This window comes from Anoplopoma fimbria, chromosome 17 (assembly GCF_027596085.1).
Source record: "Anoplopoma fimbria isolate UVic2021 breed Golden Eagle Sablefish chromosome 17, Afim_UVic_2022, whole genome shotgun sequence".
NCBI lineage: Eukaryota > Metazoa > Chordata > Actinopteri > Perciformes > Anoplopomatidae > Anoplopoma > Anoplopoma fimbria.
The window spans coordinates 28,287,213-28,308,691 of NC_072465.1; the positions used below are offsets into that span (position 1 = coordinate 28,287,213).

General features: G+C 39.2%; 2 protein-coding genes across 2 annotated transcripts in view; one reads left to right on the top strand and one right to left on the bottom strand.

The window, feature by feature from the left end:
• LOC129105177 (metabotropic glutamate receptor 7) overlaps nt 1-21,479 on the bottom strand; it is a 235,651-nt gene that overhangs the window by 18,568 nt on the left and 195,604 nt on the right. The window lies entirely within an intron of this gene.
• On the top strand, nt 14,579-16,947 carry LOC129105222 (nuclear factor 7, ovary-like). The gene is made up of 2 exons (XM_054616117.1): nt 14,579-14,681; nt 14,759-16,947. The coding sequence occupies exon 2, from the start codon at nt 14,776-14,778 to the stop codon at nt 16,162-16,164; it is 1,389 nt and encodes a 462-aa protein (XP_054472092.1). The 5' UTR covers nt 14,579-14,681; nt 14,759-14,775; the 3' UTR covers nt 16,165-16,947.

Below are 21,479 nucleotides of genomic sequence, written 5' to 3' on the forward strand. Positions count from 1 at the left end.
GGAGAGTGACGGCGAGAGAGAAAGAAGGAATAAGGAACGAGGAGGTGAAGGGATGACAGCGCCGAGATAGGGAGAGAAAAGGGCTGGCAGAGCCGAGAGAAAGAGCTGCTGAGAGATGAGTGGTGAGGAAAGGTTAAGTGGGATGAGACAGCTGCAGAATAGAGAGAGCAGAGGCAGGTGAGAGAGAGAGAGAGAGAGAGAGAGAGCTGTAAATGATGAATGAAAGAGAGAACGGGTGAGGAGTCAGAGAGAGGGAGAGGAGAGGAGAGGGGGGGAGAGGCTGGAAAGTTTTTAAGAGGCTTCGGACAGCAGCGGAAGATTGATGGCGAAGTCAGAGAGTGTTGTTCATGATAAAAAAAGAAAAGATGTCGGAGAAAGTCGAGGGAGATGGATGAGAGGGGTGGTGGAGGTGGAAGAGGTTGGGAGAGAGGTGGAGCAGCAGAAGGGGGGAGATTGTAGAGGAACGTCTGAGAGAGAGAGGGAGGAGGAGGAGGAGGAGGAGGAGGAGGAGGAGGAGGAGGAGGAGGAAGGGGTCCAGTAGTATAAAGTGTAGATAGTGTGCAGTAGAAATAGAAATACTGCTACTATTGTAAAGATAGTACTTTACACAGTTACATCCTTCCATCACTCATAACTATTCCTTCATTCCCCACACATAACAGGTTAGGCGTTTTTTTTCCAACATGGCTCTTAAAACAACTTGTTCTCATTCCCCGAAATTGACGCCTTTACTTCACATGTTGACTACGGAAGCAGCGTTCCTCCCGAGCCATCTAGTCCACTTAGCAAGCCTTGGACATTGAATTAAAACTGTTACAAGCATGTAAATATCTGTTTTTTTGGCCGATCTGTTGTCAGAATTGACATCCTACGAGCAACAGTGGGTGTGTTCTGCCCTCCGGCCTCAGGGGGCAGTAATGAGCACGTTGCTGTTCGAAAAACTCGAAAAACAGAATTAGCCAAGAGATTGAAAAATATTAAATCCTCACATTAAGTCTTTTCAAAATATTTTTTTTTTTACTTTTGCAATACTTTGGCTAGGTTGCTGACTTTTTAGCTAGCTATCAAACAATGCAAAGTCTTCTTAATAATACATAGAAGCCAGCGTGCTCCGTCCAGACAGCATGCACATCTGTTTAGTTGTTTTAATTTGGGTTAGCAGGCATCTCCGTTTAAACTCTAATTAACATTTTTGTTTTTAATTGTGCGACAGAGAATCTTCTTAATTTAAATCTGGATTTCCTTTTTTTAAACCTTAGTTTTTAAAAACAGATCATTAAACAAAATCTTTGTGGATGCAACTCAGATTTACCTTCCTGGTTTTGAATGCATTATTTTTTTGTTTTTTGGTTGGGGGTGTGTTGAATCTAAAAGGTACGACTGAGAACAGTGATCCTGAGTCAGATTATATCTACAAGAGTATTAACTTTACCCGCAAGAAACAGGTTTAACACAAATATATTTGATCTTATCTGAACAGAAATTTAACTTTCAGCGTATTTCTCTGACAGAAGTTATAAAAAAAAAGGTTTTAGCTCCAAGAAAACCATCATGTGGTTGTAGTATTTGTTTTTGTTAATTTCAATAAGACTATAAACACGATATCATGTGTACAAAGGGAATTCACACGTTGCAATTGTTATTTAGTGTCTAATTTGTTGTGGAATTCATCGCTTCATATTTTTTTCTTTTTCCGATTATACATTTACTACCTTGCCATTTAATTCATAGATGAACACACAGCTCTGATATCAACAGGGATGTTTTGGCAGCTTCTTTTTCACCTCACTGCGGCTGAACTGCTCTGCAACAAAAGGGTAATCTACAGCAATCACTGTTCGTCTGTAAAGAATCATTTGTGTGATCGACTCCGTTGAAAATGCAATAAAGGCTCCGTCGGAGGAGGAATTTACTTCCATTAACGGACCACGGGTTTCCGGGATGTGTAACACGTGACTCTCACTGATGAGCTGCCTCTCACACGGCAGGGAGAGATAATGGAAAAAGACATAAAGTAGAAAAAAAGAGGTGTTTTTCTTCATTTTTCATCATTAATGAAGCGATCAAGGAAGCAACATGAGCGTTGGAAAATACAAAAAGAAGATCGTTATTTCAGTCAATATCAAAAGTACAGATCCTACATTGAGTCTACAGAGAGGACTCCATGGGTTTTATAAGTGTCGAGTTGAGATGTAACACGTCTTCTTTTAGTACAAACCAAACAATACAGAACAATTTGATTTCATGCAAACAAACATTTGCATCCAAAGGAGCTGCAGATGTGTATTCATGCTTTTAAACATGATAATAAACATGCAAAAAAATATCCTAAAACATGACAGAGACGTCCACTACAGACTCCTGAAGCTTCGGCAAAAGAAAGAAACAGCAGTTTCTCAGTCGAGGATGCGTGAATAAGAAAATAAGAGGTGTGTATTATTTCCGGCAGAGGTGTGTTTCCTCTGAAAACCCTCCAAACTCATCCCTCGGTTACGGCCGGTAACTGAAGACATTCACAATTGCAGGTTGAGTCCTTAAATCTCCTCCTTCTTTCTCCTCCCACCTTCCCCCACCTGTCTCTGGAGCTTCACACACACACACACACACACACACACACACACACACACACACACACACACACACACACACACACACACACACACACACACACACACACACACACACGGTTTGTGTGTGTGTGTGATGGTTTTCTCTGCATGTGTATCGTGCGACTGTATGGAGGCAGTATATGTGTTACTCAGCACTTTAAATACTTCTGGTAAGAGTGTGAGAAAATATTGAGTATCGAGTATCTTCATAATATCAAGTATTGCGATATTATGCTTGGAGATACTGTATCAATTCTCAAAAACACTGTTGAATTTTTAATAAATGATTTACATGAAATCTGAGAAACTGTGGCGAAAACGTATTGCTATGTTGTTGGATGTTTCAGGGACTGTTTTGTGATATTTGTACATCTATTTTTTTAACTGCCGTGTCTACTAACAAAGTTATCTTTACTGTATATATCTTTAAGAGCAAAATCAAATTTTTGATAGTAAACAACCCTACTAAAATACACAAGTATTGTCATCATCAAGAAGAATCCGCAATCTAGATTTTCAAATACAAGGGATTTGCTTTGGTGCATAACATAAACAAAGCAAGAATTAAATTAGAAATTATTTTTTTAAATAAAAGCAAGCAAAAATCTGGAAAAATATTTGCAGGATGGAAGAAAATTACAATAAAAAAATGAAAAATAACTGTAAAAGTATGTACAGTTAATTGAATTAAAATCAAGAAGCTGTAAATGTATAAATGTGCGTTCTCAGTGTCCATTTTCTAGATTTGAGCTTTTAGGCGGCTGTGTGTGTGTGTGCGTGTGTGTGTGTGTGTTTGTGTGTGTGTGTGTGTGTGTGTGTGTGTGTGTGTGTGTGTGTGTGTGTGTGTCTGAGTGTTTGTCTTTAACTGACACACACACACTCACCCTGGCACATAATCAATACACCTTAGTTAGAGAAAGTCGTGGGAGATGTTGATGGGCTGTTCCAGCAGATTACACGGTGTTGGATCTCCGGTCGATGTGACACCAGAAGACCGGCTGTGTTCATTTGTGTGTTACAGCAGGGGGTGATCTGACGGGAGGTCAAAGGTCGGCCGTCGCCTTTGTTAGCTCTAAATATCCGATAAAAAGACCCCTGTCATCTGCATTTTGAACATCTTGCTTGTCAATGAGCTGCTGATCCAGTTCTACAGGGTGATAACCCAGTCTGTTCTCTAAACGTCCATCACTGTGTGTGTGTGTGTGTGTGTGTGTGTGTGTGTGTGTGTGTGTGTGTGTGTGTGTGCCTTCGCCAGTCGGTAGAAAAAACGTTGGCATTGTATGTTTCTGCAAACCACGGTTAAGTTGAATGTTTCATAAATATATTTCATGCATTTTGATCAGGTTTAGGCAACAAATCTATTTTGTAAAGGTTACAAAAAAAAGTCATGGTTTGTGTTTAAGTTATATTGTAACAACATGACTTAATTTAACAAGTCAGGAGGCGGCTGTGGCGTAGTGGAGAGCAAGGTAGTTCTCCAATCAGAGGGTCGGTGGTTCGATACCCAGCTTCGGCAGTCGATGTGTCCTTGGGCAAGACACTTAACCCCAAGTTGCTCCTGAAGGCTTGCCATCGGTGTGGACTGGATGATGAATGTTAGTTAGAGTCTGATGGTGGCACCTTGATGGTAGCCTGTCATCAGTGTGTGAATGGGTGAATGATATGTAACATACAACTGACTGTAAGTCGCTTTGGATAAAAGCATCTGCTAAATGACTGTAATGTAATGTAACAAAAAACTTAAAAACATAACTTATCAAAATAACTTTATAATGTAACTTAACAACACCACTTAACATTAGTAACATAACGTAAAATGAAACTTGACAGTGCAACTTAAAAACTTACTTAACAAAGCTTAAATTAAAGGCACAACTTAACATAATATAACAATGAATAAAAAACGTGACTTAACTTAACAAAGGAATTTAAAAACGTAATTTACCAACATAACTTTACAATGTAACTTAACAACACCACTTAACATTAGTAACATAACTTAACAATGTAACTTAAAAACTTACTTAACAAAGTAACCTAAATTAAAGGCACAACTTAACATTTTTTGGGTTTCAAAGAGTTTTGGTTTCAAAGAGGGCATGAACGGGGTTGTTGCTCTTCATACTATCTCTACCATTATCATACCAAGTAACTTTTAAAAGTGGTCGCTTTATATACTTTGTCACTTGCTGCAGCTCATTGAAAACATGTAGACATTCAACATATCACTGGTTTATAGAAACGTACAATGCTGCAGGTCCTTCCTTCCTGCTGCTGTCAGGCTGCACAACCAGCTCTGCTCCCAGCAGACCACATGACACATGACACGTGCAATACAATACACTGTGCAATTATAGCTATAATGGTTTTTCAGTTATTGTTGATTTTCTACTGTTTTTTATTGCTTATTTATAATACTTGTTTTTTTATTTCATTTTTTATTTTCATCTTGTCTTCTTTTACTATGTCTCTTGTGTGCACTTTACTCTACGCTGCTGTAAGCCTGCAAATGTCCCCGCTGTGGGACTAATAAAGGATTATCTTATCTTATCTTATCTTAATGCCAACGTTGTTTTTCTGACGACTGGGCTGTTATTTATAGAGCCCAAAATCACAAATTTGGGCTTTGAAACCCTCTGACCTCAGACCCTACGTAAGACAAAGACAAATTCCCTCCAAAACACTAATGAGGGAAGAAAAGAACCTCAGAAGGATGAACTGAGCCGACTCCAGGTCAGACAGATGAAAAGCAGATGTACGGAAAACATAGAAACGGCAAAAGTAAAATTTTAATAATAAAAAATCCTTCTTCCACTCTGCCTCACTCTATTCTCCTAAAACTTAGTTTGCTGTTGGAACTTTAATTAATGTCCATTATCTCCTCACAGTGAAACGTTTTCAAACCATTTACATGAAATAATGTTATTAGACAGTTCACTCTCATGCTGCGAGAAAAGAGTTTTACTGGATAGACGTCGATTCATCAAAAAGTTTAGTGAATATTGGAAATGTTCAGAGAGACCGATGGTCAGAATATGACTTAGAGAAGAGTTTTAAATCTCTTGTGAGGAGAATGAATCTTCTTAACTTGGTAAAACACCTTTACGAGTAAATTAAGGATATAAAGTGTCACTCTGAGGATTGTTGAGTTCAACCACAGAGCTCAGATGTTTTCTCCCAGAGCTTTCATCAAAATCATCTGAGAGAACATCTACGATTTCTGCTCATCTGCATGTTTCCAGTCAGGTGTTTTAAATGCATCAAGAGGCTGCTGGACACTTCAACCAGCAGCAGCAGCAGCTCATGTACAGTAGAGGACTCCAGACTGCGTCTGCAGAGATGAATAACTCAGTGATTTATGTGAAGCTGCTGCACAGCTGGGCCCCGAACCAAGAGGTCGTGTTCTTACCTTGGCAATAATATTAAATACAACCTCAGATCACAGGCAGCAGCTGCACCCCTTACAAGTGTCTCTGTGTGTGTGTGTGTGTGTGTGTGTGTGTGTGTGTGTGTGTGTGTGTGTGTGTGTGTGTGTGTGTGTGTGTGTGTGTGTGTGTGTGTGTGTGTGGTCTGTTTTCAGTATCCAGCGCAACTGAATGGTGACCCTGAAAGCTCAACAAACTGAAAGTTAAGAAAGTATTTTTTAGAAAAGACCATTAAGACAACAAAAAAAGAGGAGAAAATACAAACAAATACAGAAAACACAGTCTGTATTTGCAGATGGACATTTATGTATTTCGGTGTATTTTCTGTATTTGGTTAGGTTTTCTGTTCTTGGGTGTATTTTGTATTGGGGTCTATTATTTTAGGTGGATTTTCTGTATTTTTGGATTTTTCGGTATTCGGTGATGTTTTCTGTATTTAGGTGGATTTTCAGTATTTGTTTGCAATCTCTGTGTTTGGGTGCAATTTCATTACTGAGGTTTATTTTCTGTAATTGGTTGTATTTTCCGTATTAAGGTGTATTATCTGTATTTGGTGGTGTTTTCTGTTTTTAAGGTGTGACTTCCTAATTCTTTCTATTCATTGATTATGTGTATTTAAAGGGTCACTTCACCTTTTATATACACATAGAAAAGAAAGCATTGACTGAAACAATGTCCTGGGTCTGATCAATATATATACCTCAACCTTGTTATAAAAAGTTTTCACTGGAAAATCTTTCTACCAAAAAAAATAAAATAAAGTATCAAGCGAGGCCAGTGAATAGCCTGAGAGGTCAGTCCTCTTCTGAAATTGACATTTTCTCAAAGCTGTTTGCAGCACAAACTCAATTCCATTCACCTCTATTGTGTCGGGTGAACACAGGATGTGCACAACAAGATAGCTGAAGATTGAAAATTCTCTCCTTTTTTTTTTGTCATTTTGGTGATCAGAACATTCTTTCAGAAGAAAAAGAAGAAGCCGAGCAACAGCAACAGTCATGGCAACCAAAAAAAAACACTTCATGGAGTCATGAGGGTTCTGCTTTGAGGAGAGAAGTTAAGAAAGCAAAACTCCTGAGAGAGAATGAGACAATGAATAGGAAGTGATGACAAGCGAGGAGGAGGAGGAGGAGAAACATTAATGGATGCCATAAAATGCATGCTGCATGAAAAAACGATATTAGCATGCAAATATTGTCCTCCCCTCTGACCTCCTCCACCCTGCCCACTGCTGCCTCCACACACCAGAGGATCTACCTTCTGAAACACAAACACTTAAATCAAGTCGGACGTTGGCAGTCTGAAGCCTTAATGACGAGAAGGAGTCTCCTCTGTTTGACCTTGGCGTTCCACATAAGGAGACTCACGGTCCTCCTGGGAAAAGGAGCTATTCTGAGTGTCGGAGGAAACGCTTCTCCTCCCGATGATTTATTCATGAAGCTGCAGATTTCAGGTCTTTACATCTCGTGACGCCGACACCAAAACAGCATTTAGGGTGTCAACAGGCGTGCGAGAGCTCTCCATTAAACAACACGCTGGTAAAACCCGGTTCTTAAACCCCGTGATGGTAAATCATTTATGTTTCTTTAATGCGTGCAGAGTTTGATAGCAGCCGTTTGTCTGATACCACGACAGAAAGCGTCAATATTCATAAAGTTTGTTGGTGTGTGTATTCGCTGGGTGCTGTTGAATATACTGTAAATGGCCAAAAATATATGGACACCTAAACAAAATAAGTCTGTTCAAGAAACACATTAGCATCATAGTATCAGCCGACACCCAAAAGCAAAACCTGTCTTCATTCAAGACATAAATATACAACATTCATATGTGTATATATACACATATGAATGTTTTTGAATATGTATATATATATATAGACATCCTGGATAAATCCTTCAAACAGTTGTTTCTGTCTGCTTCTCTCTGAAATCACTTCTTCATAAATGTATCATATTTATTCAGGGAGTGCATTTAGTGACAGTGTGATCTCTTTCTAGAGAGTTTCTTGAAAAGCGCTTCCTAATTAAAATGTATTATTATTATTTTATGTCCCTGTGTGATCACAATGTATACGATTCAGGGGTTTTGTTTTTGCATAAACAGAACGATGTTGAAATGGCAATAAAGTTTTGTAGCTTAACATTTATCGCTCTTTTTAACCTCAAACGTTAATATGTGTGTGTGTGTGTCTGGCTGAAGTTTAGTTTTGTTTCGATAAAAGAGACAAAGTCAAGCTAATGCTACAAAATAAAATACTTTTTGTAGAATATACTTAGTGGGAGGCAGGTTTCCTTTCACACACACACACACACACACACACACACACACACACACACACACACACACACACACACACACACACACACACACACACACACACACACACACACACCTCACCTCACCTGTCCATTGTACATGCTGTGTGTCACCCGGAACTTCAAGCTCATTCTGTGAGTTCTTAATCCTGAACGGGTCTGCCGCCGCGTTCACGTCGATGAATGCAGCTGTTACATTTAGATACAGCAAATCCCTTTAGAGAGCACAGCAAACAGCTTTTATCAGGATGAGAATGGGGCCCGGTTAAGCACAAGGGGCCTAATCCCTCTGCATATTTCATGTTGCAATACCTGCGCTACAGCACACAGAGGTGGATGTGTGTGTCTGTGTGTGTGTGTGAGTGTGGATGAGTGTTGTGTTTAACGCAGACTTAAAAAAAGTTGAATTTTGTGTTGAAAAAACGGTGATTTACGGTGCAGAAGTTAGTTTGAGGCTTACGAAACTATAGTTACATTAAAAATAATATACAGTTAATCTTAGATGAAACACGTGGGCGCACAAGCTTTAAGTATTGTGTGTTTTATTGTCATCTATACTGATAAAAATGTGAAATATATTGCTTTTTGTGACTGTTTCAAATCTGCCAACAATGTGGAGACACTTCAGATCTCATGTATCGCTAAATAAAACAATACTTCACCTGAAAACATCTAAAATCCTGGTTTCCTAAGCAGCCGCAGTTACATGCTATTCATAATTAAGCAAGAGTTTGATTATAATAAGTTATTTAAAAGTATGTTTGTTGTTGTGGCCCTCGGTGCATCCACACAGGTGTTTCTGCTCATTTTACCTGACAAGACCTGTCTCTTCCAAAGGCCTTCACACACACACATACACATGTATATATGTTTAGTATATATATAGTTATTTATCATTATTGTTATTTCGTTTTTATGTAATGAAAAATGTTCATTAATCTAAAAAGGCGTTCATTCTACCTACATTTGCTCTGTATGTGCCGCTCATGTTTACCAGAATTCTTTGAATATTACATTTTGTCCCAAAAATAAAACCTCTCACAGAGAAAAGATCAATTTCTCTGAGCTTTTGGTTCGTATATAAAGGCATCAACCAGTCCCATTGTGCGGGACAAGTTGAGTTAAGCCTATATTTGTGAAAAGTCTCTGAGTCTCCGTAATCTTGATCCTTGATGAAGGCAGCGCAGACCAGAACTGTCCTTCAGTTCTTACCTTAAATAAAAGCCCTAGAAATATAATATTTGCAGGCGATTATTTAGCATTTTTTCTTTAATTCGTCACGCCCCCGCCGTTTAAAAACCTTCACACTTGTCATTTTAATTGTGTCATATAAGTAGTCTAAGGTACGGGCCCCAGTGAACGCTAACATACAACCACCATCGCATCCTCCTGTCACATCATCAATTAGAGACTTCACATTGGAAAATATGCATACTACGCAGTATTCATCATTACATATCTTTTCTTATGTCAAAAATACCAAAGAAAATAAGAAATTTGTTAAATTCAGTATATTTGACGGAGATGCTTGCAAAGCAGTGTATAGCAAATGCACCATCTATGACTTAATGTGAATTCTTCTTTCTAAGATCAGATTCTGAAGAAATTCTTCAGACAACTCAATATTGGAGAGTCTGCTCTCTGTATGCCCCCCCCAACACAACACACACTTCATGGCCCCCATGAGTCCATATTTACACCCCTGCTGCGTCGTATCACATAAAATCCAGACGAGATTTAAGACTCTTTAATTTACACTCAAGTCACATATCTGCGTCTGTGTCGGTCGGATCATAAATCTTTCTGGTCTGCATGTACATACGGGTCGGCCCTCCTTCAGTCCAGAGGGAGGTGATGATGCACCTGAAGCTGAGTGTATTTATAAAATCAAACAGTGAGGGGATGATTCAACATCTGGCATAAACTCAAGCAATCAAACAATCTGATTTAAATCAGATGTTTCTTTGATGCATTTACACTTCACTTCTGTTGAGATCCGCCCACGACACTTCATGTGTCAGTGCTCAGATTTCAGAGCATTCCTAAATGCACCACCAAAGAGATTTGTCCTTGCTCAAAAAACGCCCAAAAACATAAAAAAGCAGCCAGTTGTTAACACTAGTGCACAGATAGAACAGTCTGTTTCATCCCTATGACTTCCAATATACAACTTTAATTGCACATTTCATCCCCGTAATAATTCAACTATGAAAACTTATTAGTAAATTTTCTTTTTTTACAGCTATTGGCCATTAATGTTAAGACCACTACCATTTACATTATACAATAATCGATTACGCTGTGTGGCTCTAGGATAAAAAACAACAACAGTATAACAACCTCTTTAAATGTACTTGTACACAAAAGTACATGAGGATGGCAGCTACATATGCAATATCTATAACCAGTATCCTTAAATCACCTTTATTATGACTCATGCGGCTATTTTTACATTCAATTCAAGCTTTGGTTGCCTCATGCTGTCGGCGTTGTTTATGTGCATGTTCATGCGTGTTTCGTTCCTCAAACTGGACTCTTGAACGCAGCAAAAGCCTCCTTCACCCCCTCCCTCCCTCCCTCCCTCGTGCCTTCTTTGCATCACTACTTCCATGTTTTCCGTCTCTCTCTTCCTCTCCTTTTCCCACCTTCACGCCTGCTTTTCTCACTCTGTCTGCCACTGTGTATGTTTGCATGTGTAAGTTATGCGCTCCAGTGTGTCCATGCGTGTGCGTGTGTCTGCCTGTCGTTTCTCAGTGTGTGTGTGTGTGTGTGTGTGTGTGTGTGTGTGTGTGTGTGTGTGTGTGTGTGTGTGTTTGTGGGTGTAGCATCTTCCTCTCTCCTCATTTGTATTCTGCTCGTCTTGGACCAGGTGGGTAATGACAAGCAGCAAAGGCCAGGATGTCACCGTTCCACTCAGCTGCTGGCTGGCTGCTTACGTCAAGCCTCTGCTACAGCGCACACACACACACACACACACACACACACACACACACACACACACACACACACACACACACACACACAACACACACACACACACACAAACACACACACACACACACACACACACACACACCTTGCAGCCTAGACACCGGCTAAAACACATATGTACTGTACGAACACACACATTGATGCCACTATTAATGCGTCTATTATATCTGTTATATTAACATAAGAAACAGCTTCTTACACCATATATTTGTAAATAAATAATAGGAGAGCGTCAGTGTTCCAGGAATATAATTACCATATTGATGAGACATTCTGAGTCTTAGTTCAACATGAAAAAACTTTATATTTATGGATTTTGTCATGTCTGTTATCATCTATATTCGTCGTATTTCTTGGGGATACTAATTTCTTAAGTTTTGAAACTACAATTCCCATAATGCTTTGGGCACAGAGTGTATTACGTTGCCGTGTATTAAGATTTAATGTTTTATTATCTTTATTTAATGTTTTATTATCTTTATTTAATGTTTTATTCTCTTTATTTAATGTTTTATTTTTTATTTAATGTTTATTTAATTTAATGTTTCATTATCTTTATTTAATGTTTTATTTTCTTTATTTAATGTTTTATTATCTTTATTTAATGTTTTAATATCTTTATTTAATGTTTTATTATCTTTATTTAATGTTTCGTGTTTGTCACAGTAGCGGTTCAGTGACGTAACGTCATGATGTTTTCACGGATGTTTCACTGGACGGCTCATCCTCCTGTATACCGGTGTGCCGGATTACCGGTGTTTTTCACGGTACCGGTACCGGTGGACCGGCCGGCTCAACCTCCTATAGCTAGCATAGCTAGAGGAGGTTGAGCCGTCTGGGAGCTAGTGGAGACGTCCCGGTAGAATCCCGGTGACCGGGAAATAGGTTCCGGCGATCACCGCGCATTGCATGCCGGGTAGTTTTTTTTTTTTTTTTTTTTTTTTTTTTTTTTTTTTAAATTCAATAACTTTATTGAGACATTTGTTCATACATATAAAACACAATATATTTATATATATATATATATGTATATATTTAAATTTTCAAGTTCTTATTTTTAAGATCTTAAGTTGATGCCACGAAGGCTGCAATATCATCTATTATCTTTATTTAATGTTTTATTCTCTTTATTTAATGTTTTATTCTCTTTATTTAATTTTTCATTCTCTTTATTTAATCTTTTATTTTCTTTATTTAATGTTTTATTCTCTTTATTTAAATGTTGTGAGACATTAAACCTGTATTTATTTACAATTAATCCAAATGTCTCCATGGATTTACAGACAACTATCACTGACCAGCATAGCCTCATATAACTGTTTGTAACATTTTTCAGAGAAACATGTGTCAATTTCCAATCGTACCATCCTCTGTGGGCTGAAAGAGGAGTTTGATATGTCCAGATCAATAATCCGGCAGCAAGCTAAGCATGGTAGCCCAAATGTTCTTCTTTATAGCCTCATCTTCCAGCTCCTCCTGATCGATCCAAAGGTTTTCCCAAGGCAGACCCCTCCTGGGAGGAGAGTCCAACTGGGAGGAGATCCCAATAGCCATCAAAATTCCTGAATAACTTCACTGAATCATTTCAATAAGAAGGAGCAGCGGTGATACTTTGAGTTCCTCCTCATCCTGTCTCAAGGGTTAAACCCACTCACACTTCCAAGGAAATTAATTTCTGTGTCTGTGATTTCATATTTCAGACACTACCCAAAGCTCATGACCACAGGTCAGGTTTGGAAAATGGTGAACTGAAAAATCAAAAGCTCCATCTTTAGTAAACACCTGCGTGTTCACCACAACAGTCTGGTGCACCAATTAGCTTCTCAATCGCATTCTACATCTGAACTCCTTCACTTGCGGGAATGACTCACTCCCAATCCAAAAGAGAAAATCCACAGAGATCATGACTCCTCCGGTATCTTAGCAAGGAGCCTTCAGCATTTCAGGACAAATCTGATGGACCTTGACGACCTTGACAATGTGGAGCTTTTTAGATACTTCGGTGTCCCATGTTGTGACCAGATGGTTTCAGCAGTTTCTTCAGATTCACCCTTCAACGGTCTTATAATGTCTTATAATATCTCCCTCTGAAAACCATTTGGACTAAGACCACCATCGCCCTCCTGTTTCACCCGACAGTTTGCAAGAACCTCTGTGACCTCTGCAACCACAGAAGCAGCAGTTCTTCTTGCCTCCTGATACCTCACTGCTGCTTGAGGAGTCCCTTGTGGAAGCCAAGCCCAAAATACCTCCTTCTTCAGCTTCATGGTCTCTTTTACCAGCAGATTCTTTTGGTTGCCCAAAGGCAGAAACAACCATCTGACCACGACTCTGGACAACTGACTACTTCTGGAGGCTCTAAACAAGGCCCTCTTGTATCCCATGTCCCCAGTCTTTCCCAGGATCCAGGAGAAATGTATCTTCCAGTGGAAGTTGAAGACCTCAAGGACAGGTTCCTCAGCCAGATTTCCCCAGCTCACCTTTCGTCCTCTGCTTCCAACTGATCCAACTCACCAACCATATGCTGATCAGCTACAGCTACAAAATCATAGCTCTTTGGCACAAGGTGATCTTGTACCAGGGACATATTCAAACAAGGACTTGTGGTCTCCCAACTTTCAAGGCTGGAAAATGGATCGGATGATTTACCAGACGGGTTGCAGGTGAAGAAAGGAAATGATAGTAGATGATAAAAGCATTGATTCGGGATCAGTCCGGTTTCATCTATAACCACACAGATGACAAAGTTGTAACACATTTGTTTAAAGTTCTGTATTTTTACTTGGTCTCTAGTTCCTTGAGAAAATATGCATTTATAGCATCTTCAATTTTTCTGTTTTTGTAAAACACTTGGGACACACTCACCTCTGATTTTGTTTAGTTTATGTTATTTTTGCATTACTACACTGCACTCTTTTTTGATTTAAGGCCAATGCGCCAAAGAACCATGTACTCCTTTATTGACCCCAAACCTGTTACAGATACAAGCTCCATCTAAACTAAACTACTGCCCTAATTCATGCTATTTTATGAAGGTTATACTCTTCCGTACTATACTGATAAAATGAGGTAACACCTGTTAATCAGTAACTTTTAGAGACATGGTAGGTGTTCTTTTGGACTTTGGAATGAAGAACACATCACCTGACTCACCTAAAACAAACAAGGAAACAGTTAGTTTCTTCCTCGCTGAAGTGACACACAGACTGAAAGAGAGACGATCAGATTCACCTTCACACCAAACTAACAACTTCATCTGAGTGAGTTCATCTTCAGGAGAGAAAAGTGGAAAACTGCAACACTGCTGCTTCAACCTGCTGACACTCCACACACTGAATGTGAGTTTGACTTTAAAACAGTGAAGTTAGTAGAGGAGGGAGAGGAGCCATGACTGATGTACTTTCTGTGTTTTCAGCTACACTCAGAGACAAAATGGCTTCCAGATCAGAGGAGGATCTCTGCTGTCCGGTCTGTCATGAAGTCTTTAGAGATCCTGCTGTTCTGTCATGTAGCCACAGCTTCTGTAAAGACTGTCTGAGGAGATGGTGGAGAGAGAAACCAACACAGGAGTGTCCCGTTTGTAAGAGAAGATCTTCAAAGGAACGACCTCCTGGTAACCTGGTGTTAAAGAACCTGTGTGAGTCCTTCTTACTGGAGAGAGATCAGAGAGCTTCAGAGGCTTTCTGCAGTCTGCACTCTGAGAAACTCAAACTCTTCTGTCTGGACCATCTGCAGCCAGTGTGTCTCGTCTGCAGCGTTTCAGAGAAACACACCAAACACAGATTCAAACCCATCAATGAAGCTGCTAAAAAACACAAGAAGAAACTTCAGAAAACTCTGGAGCCGTTAAAGGAGAAGTTAAAGGTTTTTAAAGAAGTTAAAGTGAAGTTTCATCAAACAGCAGAACACATGAAGGTCCAGGCCCGAAGCACAAAGAGGCAGATTAAGGATCAGTTTAAGAAGCTCCACCAGTTTCTAGAGGAGGAAGAGGAGGCCAGGTTGGCTGCACTGAGGGAGGAAGAGGAGCAGAAGAGTCAGATGATGAAGGAGAAGATGGAGGCTCTGAGCAGAGAGATAGCAGCTCTTTCAGACACAGTCAGAGCCACAGAGGACGAGCTGAGAGCTGAAGACGTCTCATTCCTCAACAACTACAAGGCTACAGTGAAAAGAGTCCAGCAGCGCCCCCTGCTGGAGGATCCACAGCTGCTTTCAGGAGCTCTGATAGACGAGGCCAAACACCTGGGCAACCTGACCTTCAACATCTGGAACAAGATGAAGGACATGGTCTCCTACACTCCTCTGGTTCTGGACCCAAACACTGCTGATCCAAGACTCATCCTGTCTGAAGATCTGACCAGTGTGAGACGAGGAGAAAAACAGCAGCTTCCTGATAATCCAGAGAGGTTTGATCTTCACTGCTCTGTTCTGGGCTCTGAGGGCTTTAACTCAGGGACTCACAGCTGGGATGTTGAGGTAGGAGACAGTACAGACTGGTCTCTGGGTGTGTTAGCAGAGCCTGTCCAGAGGAAGGGACGCATACAGTCTGGATTATGGAGAATATGGTTCTATGAAGGTAAATACTTAGCATGGTCACCTCCAGCTCTAGTAACTGATCTCCTGGTTCAGAAGAAGTTCCAGAGGATCAGAGTGAATCTGGACTGCAACAGAGGAAAGCTGTCGTTCTCTGATCTTGATACTAAGACACACATACACACCTTCACACACACTTTCAGTGAGAGGATGTTTCCATTCATTGGCACCGTTGATAAACTGAAGATATTACCACTGAAGGTCTGTGTGAAAATGGGAAAGCGCAATTAAGAGATGAGGAGAATAATTATATTTATTGCATTGTTTACTCATCAAAGGTAAAAGTCACTGAATCTCACCTTTATAATAAAAAAGGGCGCTATCAATGTATATGTCATAATGAAGATAGAGTGCATGCCCAAGTGCATGCTAGTTACAAGTCATATGAAGCACACACACACTTTTAACTGTGTGTATATTTTAAGTGTGCAAAACATCCATGAACTTGACTTGTGCTCCTGCTTTCTCATTCTGCAAAACATAATATTATGTTTATGTTTGGCACTTCATTTGTTTATAAAAAAAAGTGGTCGATTTTTAAAAATAATTCTTGTCTTTTTTTTATTAATGTTGCTTCTTTGATGATTAGTTTTTTGTACAGCTTTCTATTGTCATGCTTTTAAAGTGTAAAATTACTTTACTGATCTTTATCTTTGTCCTTTTAGTCTTTTTTCATTTTTCAACGATGGTGTCTTTTCAATTGTTGTTCGTTTTTTTTATTTTGACTTGTGTGCGTGGAGCCATGAAGTTCAGAAACCACATCATGGAAGGTGATTGGTTCCAAGTAAAGAATCAAATAAAGAATCATCTATTCGGTGTTATGAAAGAAAAAGCAATTCTGTCTGTAAACGTGTTTTTGTTCAGTAACAAACAGTTGAAACCTGCTGTTAGTTATTCAGTGAGAGGAGGAGTCGTTCTATTTAAGGTGGACATCTAACTTTTCAGGTCAATGTCTCAGTTTGGGTTTGGACTTCATGTAATGCTGGAGATTTAAGATTTAAGATGAATAAATAATCATGCTGAATTTACAATCACTCCTATTTTTTAACAAACTAAAATATTGTCTTTTCTTGGTTTTCAGATTAATTAATTCAGCAAAACGCTGTAACTGATGATGTTCTAGTACAGTAATATATGTCAGCCCAGTATCATGGCATTTGTTTTGTGTAATGACGAATATAATGCATATGGAAAGTCAATTAGGAGCCTTATTCGTCGTGGACACAAATGAAATGCATCCATATGACAAAGCAACAGTCAGAGCAAGTGACCTACTTCATAATAACCAAAAGGACGACTCTTGGTGGGCGGGAGGGGACGTGGACGGGTCCAACAAACAGGACTTTCATCTACGAGAAACAGTGTTTGACACCGCATTTTGATTTTATGGTAGTGGTTTTGTTGCCTTTACCTAACTATGTGTATTTTTTACCTAAACCCAACTGTTGGTTTCGTTGCATAAACCTAACTGTTCATAGTCATTTCAAGCCAAACTATGATGTTTTTCCTAAACCTAACAAAGTGGCTTTGTTGCCTAAACTTGACTTTCGTTTCTAACGTAATGTCGTCCCAAAAAAGTCGTTCAGAGTGACCCAAAAAACCTAACATTTTGTGTCCCTGTACACAAGACCAATAGATTTCACCTAGTGACTATTTCACAAACTGCAACATTGTGAATTGTGTTCCATTACAAAACTCTGGACAACCAACCTCCCAATGGATGCTCTAAACATGGCCCACTTGTATTCCATGTCCCCAGCCTCAACAGGAATTACGAACAATTAGTCTGCTAGTGGAAGTTGAAGACCTCAAGGACAGGTTCCTCAGCCAGACCAGTTCAACTTCAGTATTCATTTTGGTATAATAGGTCTATTTGGCATTTCCTGCCACCTGATCCAACTTACAACCACCTGCTGATCAGCTAACATCTGTGCTCTTCTTTACACCAAACAGTCTAAGCCATCATGCTGCAGATCTGAAGAAACAACCACAATCAATCATAAACCCCTGGCACCAGGTATTTTGTCACCAGGTGCATGAATATATTCAAACATAGTCTTGGGGTCTCACCAGTTTTAAGGCTGGACATGAGGGTCAGATGATTTGCCAAATTGGGGGCAGGTTAAGACAGGAGTTGATCAAACAACTGGTTCTACATCAGTCCACTTTCAACTAAACCACAGATATGATTGTTGGAATACATGTCCTTTTATCTCTATATACTGTCTATTTTTCTTTCATCTCTGGTCCTTTGTTGTGAAATTACAGGCTTTTTCAACATGCAGTTTATAATCTACATTTACAGCACATTGAAATTCCAGATCAGATTTCCAGAACTGCAGCGGCCCTTTAATCTCATCTGGTTTTGTGTGATCTTTGCTCTACATTATTGCATTACACTCCTTGTTTATTGTAGGCAAATGGGCCAAATATCCTTTGACCTCAAACTCCTTCAACACTTTATGGATCAAATTTAATAACAACATTTAGAGGCATGGTTGGTCTTTTGAACTTTGGAATAAAACATAACCTTGTGGTTAGAGGTAAAGCAACAGCAGCTGGCAGAGGAGGTGTGCCAAAGCTCCACCCATTTCCTGACTCACCTGAGACAAACTAGGATACAGTGATGAGAGAAACGATCAGATTCACCTTCAGACAACTGGATCAAAGTTCCATCACAACTGCACTACTGAATGATTATATATAAACTCTATGAAGGTTAAAATGTTCCCTCCTATACATTTGAAATGAAAGAACACCTGTTAATCAGAAAGATTTAGAGGCATGGTTGTTCTTTTGAACTTTGGCATAAAACATAACCTTGTGTTGGAGGTAAAGCACCTTCACATCCTCCATTAACTGTGTCTCTGCTGCAGCTCCAACTGCTGACTAACTACAATTGCTAATTTCCTGATTTTTTTTACAACAGCTGCATGCACCACTGTATCTTGAAAGCAGATTAGCATTAGTTGTAATAATGATTTGTGATGCTTTTTTGAGTTGGGTTAAGAAAGGTGTCTTTATGTATTTCCTCTTCTTCCAGGGCTCTGTTGCAGATTATTTTTTAATGTGAAGTAAATAAAGAATGTTTGAAATAAAAAAAGGTCTCTTTCTCTTATTCCCCTCACTACAGACCCGAGACCACCTTAATATGAAATACTTTAACATGCCTTATCATGTTTCTGTGACCTTTCATATCACGTGTTTGTTACATGACTTCGTTACATGTTTTTAATTCACTAACTCTTTAAAGGTCCAATGTGTAAGATCTGGCTGCATGCTCCCAACAAATAGGCATCGGTTTCACAGGTTAAAACCAGGCGACAACCTCCGGTTCTGACGAGTGAACCCGATTAAGAAGTGTCTTAAAACTCTAAAAAGGTCTATGAGAAAATGACTCTACTTCTCACTTGATTTACTACCTGAGTAAACATTGTAAACATGAGTTTATGGTCCCAATCTCTAGTTTCAAGTCTTCTTCAATACAGCATGATGTTAATTTTTAATCAATTATGGTCCCATTTATAGTCAAATAGACCATAAAGCAGAGTATGCTTTAGGGCGGGCTTGTGTGATTGACAGGTCGCTGCCCTACCAGAGCCGGTAGTGACAGCTAACAACTGATCTTTGATCTCATCAAAATGAACTGAACTACCAGAGAGAAAGCACCTTGGTTGAAACGATGTCCCAAACACTTTCACCCTTAGGAATACATATATAAGTCAATACTAAAGGTTGAAAACTTTCTTGATGATCTGTGTGCTGTTGGAGCTCAGTGCCACAGGCTGCAGGATTCCCCTCGCCGTGCACTGACAGCCCTGTTAGGTCGCTCAGAGGCTGGGAGCTTATCAGCTGCCTCAGTGGCCTGAAGCAGTTTAGGTGGACAAGTGTATCCCTGTGGACAGGACACAAGCCCATCAGAAAGGTTTACCCCAATCCATCTCTAAACGCTGAGTGCCGAGCGGAGAGGCTTAGTTTTTCAAATGACTGCCAAAGATCAAACCTCTGAGCTCACAGTGTCAAACCGGACAGTCTTACCTGGGCCTGAGGGATGTTGGGAACTGCAGAAAATGTGTAATCACTGCCTCTGGCTGGGTTTACAGCTCCGTACCAAACCGTCAGTCACTGGCAACTTAGGTATTAGAAGGGTATTTGTGCTTAATCAAAATGTAACTTAAATTCTCTCTGGTAATGCCAAAGAAGTTTATCGCTTCAAGAAAAGTCTGTAAGCCTGACCTGATCTGGCTCCATTTTACTGTTTTTTTTTTTCAATTTGTCACAACTCTTCACACAGTTGGACTAAACTTTTTACTGCTTTGACGCATTCAGTGACCACATCTATGAAATTATAAGAACTGTTTTCTCACTGAAACTCGACCAGCGCTGTATGCTTATTTTAAAACTAAAATTTACAACATTCTTCTATATCTAAAATAATAGAAAAAAATGGAATATATACGTTAAGAGGCGATTGGGCCATGCACTGCTGAATGCCTCAAGTCTTCTGGATCACATCTAAGAGTGAAGAACTGTGAAGAAAAGAGGTAAGAAAGAAGGTAATGACACATGGAGGACAGAAGGTTTGGTGCGACACTGCTGCATCTAACATCTAAAAGTCTTTTAAAATAGGACACATGTAAAAAGAAGTGTAAATACGCAGAGGTTTGCTGGTGGTTAAGTTTGAGTAAGTAAGCAATTAATGTAATTTGAATATGTGGTCACTCAATGCATTTTGTGTCAAAGGAATGAAAGGTTTTCCATACTGTAGTCCACAATGACTCACCTCTATGCTGAAGAAACGCTGCTATTTTCCCCCAAAACATTTGCTGATGTTTATTTTTAAACGCATATATCTCAATTACCTTAACTATTTCATAAATCTCATGGTTCCCTTATTATCAATTGAGACACTCGACACAGCTTTTTTTTCTGCAGTCTCTAAGTCAATAACTCAGAAAGCATTTATGTGTAAAGCTCGTTCGACTAATATAATCTTCCTGTAAATGTTAGATCCATATAATTCTAACACATGTTGAAAAATGTCTTGCAATTATAGGATCAGTTGTACATTTTATTTATGTTCTTTATTACTTAACGATATTACTGACATAAATACTTTTTTTTGCATTTTAAATACCAACATTTTAAAAGCTGTGGAGCTTTTTGAAAGTGAACTCAGTATTGAGAAATGTGTGAAACTAATTGTAAACAAACTGTAATAAAGAAAACAGGCAAGTGATGCCCACTTTGTTTGTATGGATTCATTAAAATATAATCAATACATGCATGCATGACGTAAACTATTTGCAGTTTCCTCCTAATCATTTATACAACAAGGAGAATGAACGTTTTTAAGTATTCAGAAACAACAAACAGAAGTTCAACAGATATGTGGGGACACAAACCAGTTTAAGAGCGCTTACATAATCAGTATTTATCCCTGCAGTGCATGATGGAGTTTTGCTAAAGCTTATTAACAATGTTCAGCAGATTGCATTCCACATTTCACAAAGGCCTAAATGCAGAGACTCATTTCCCTTAGCAAT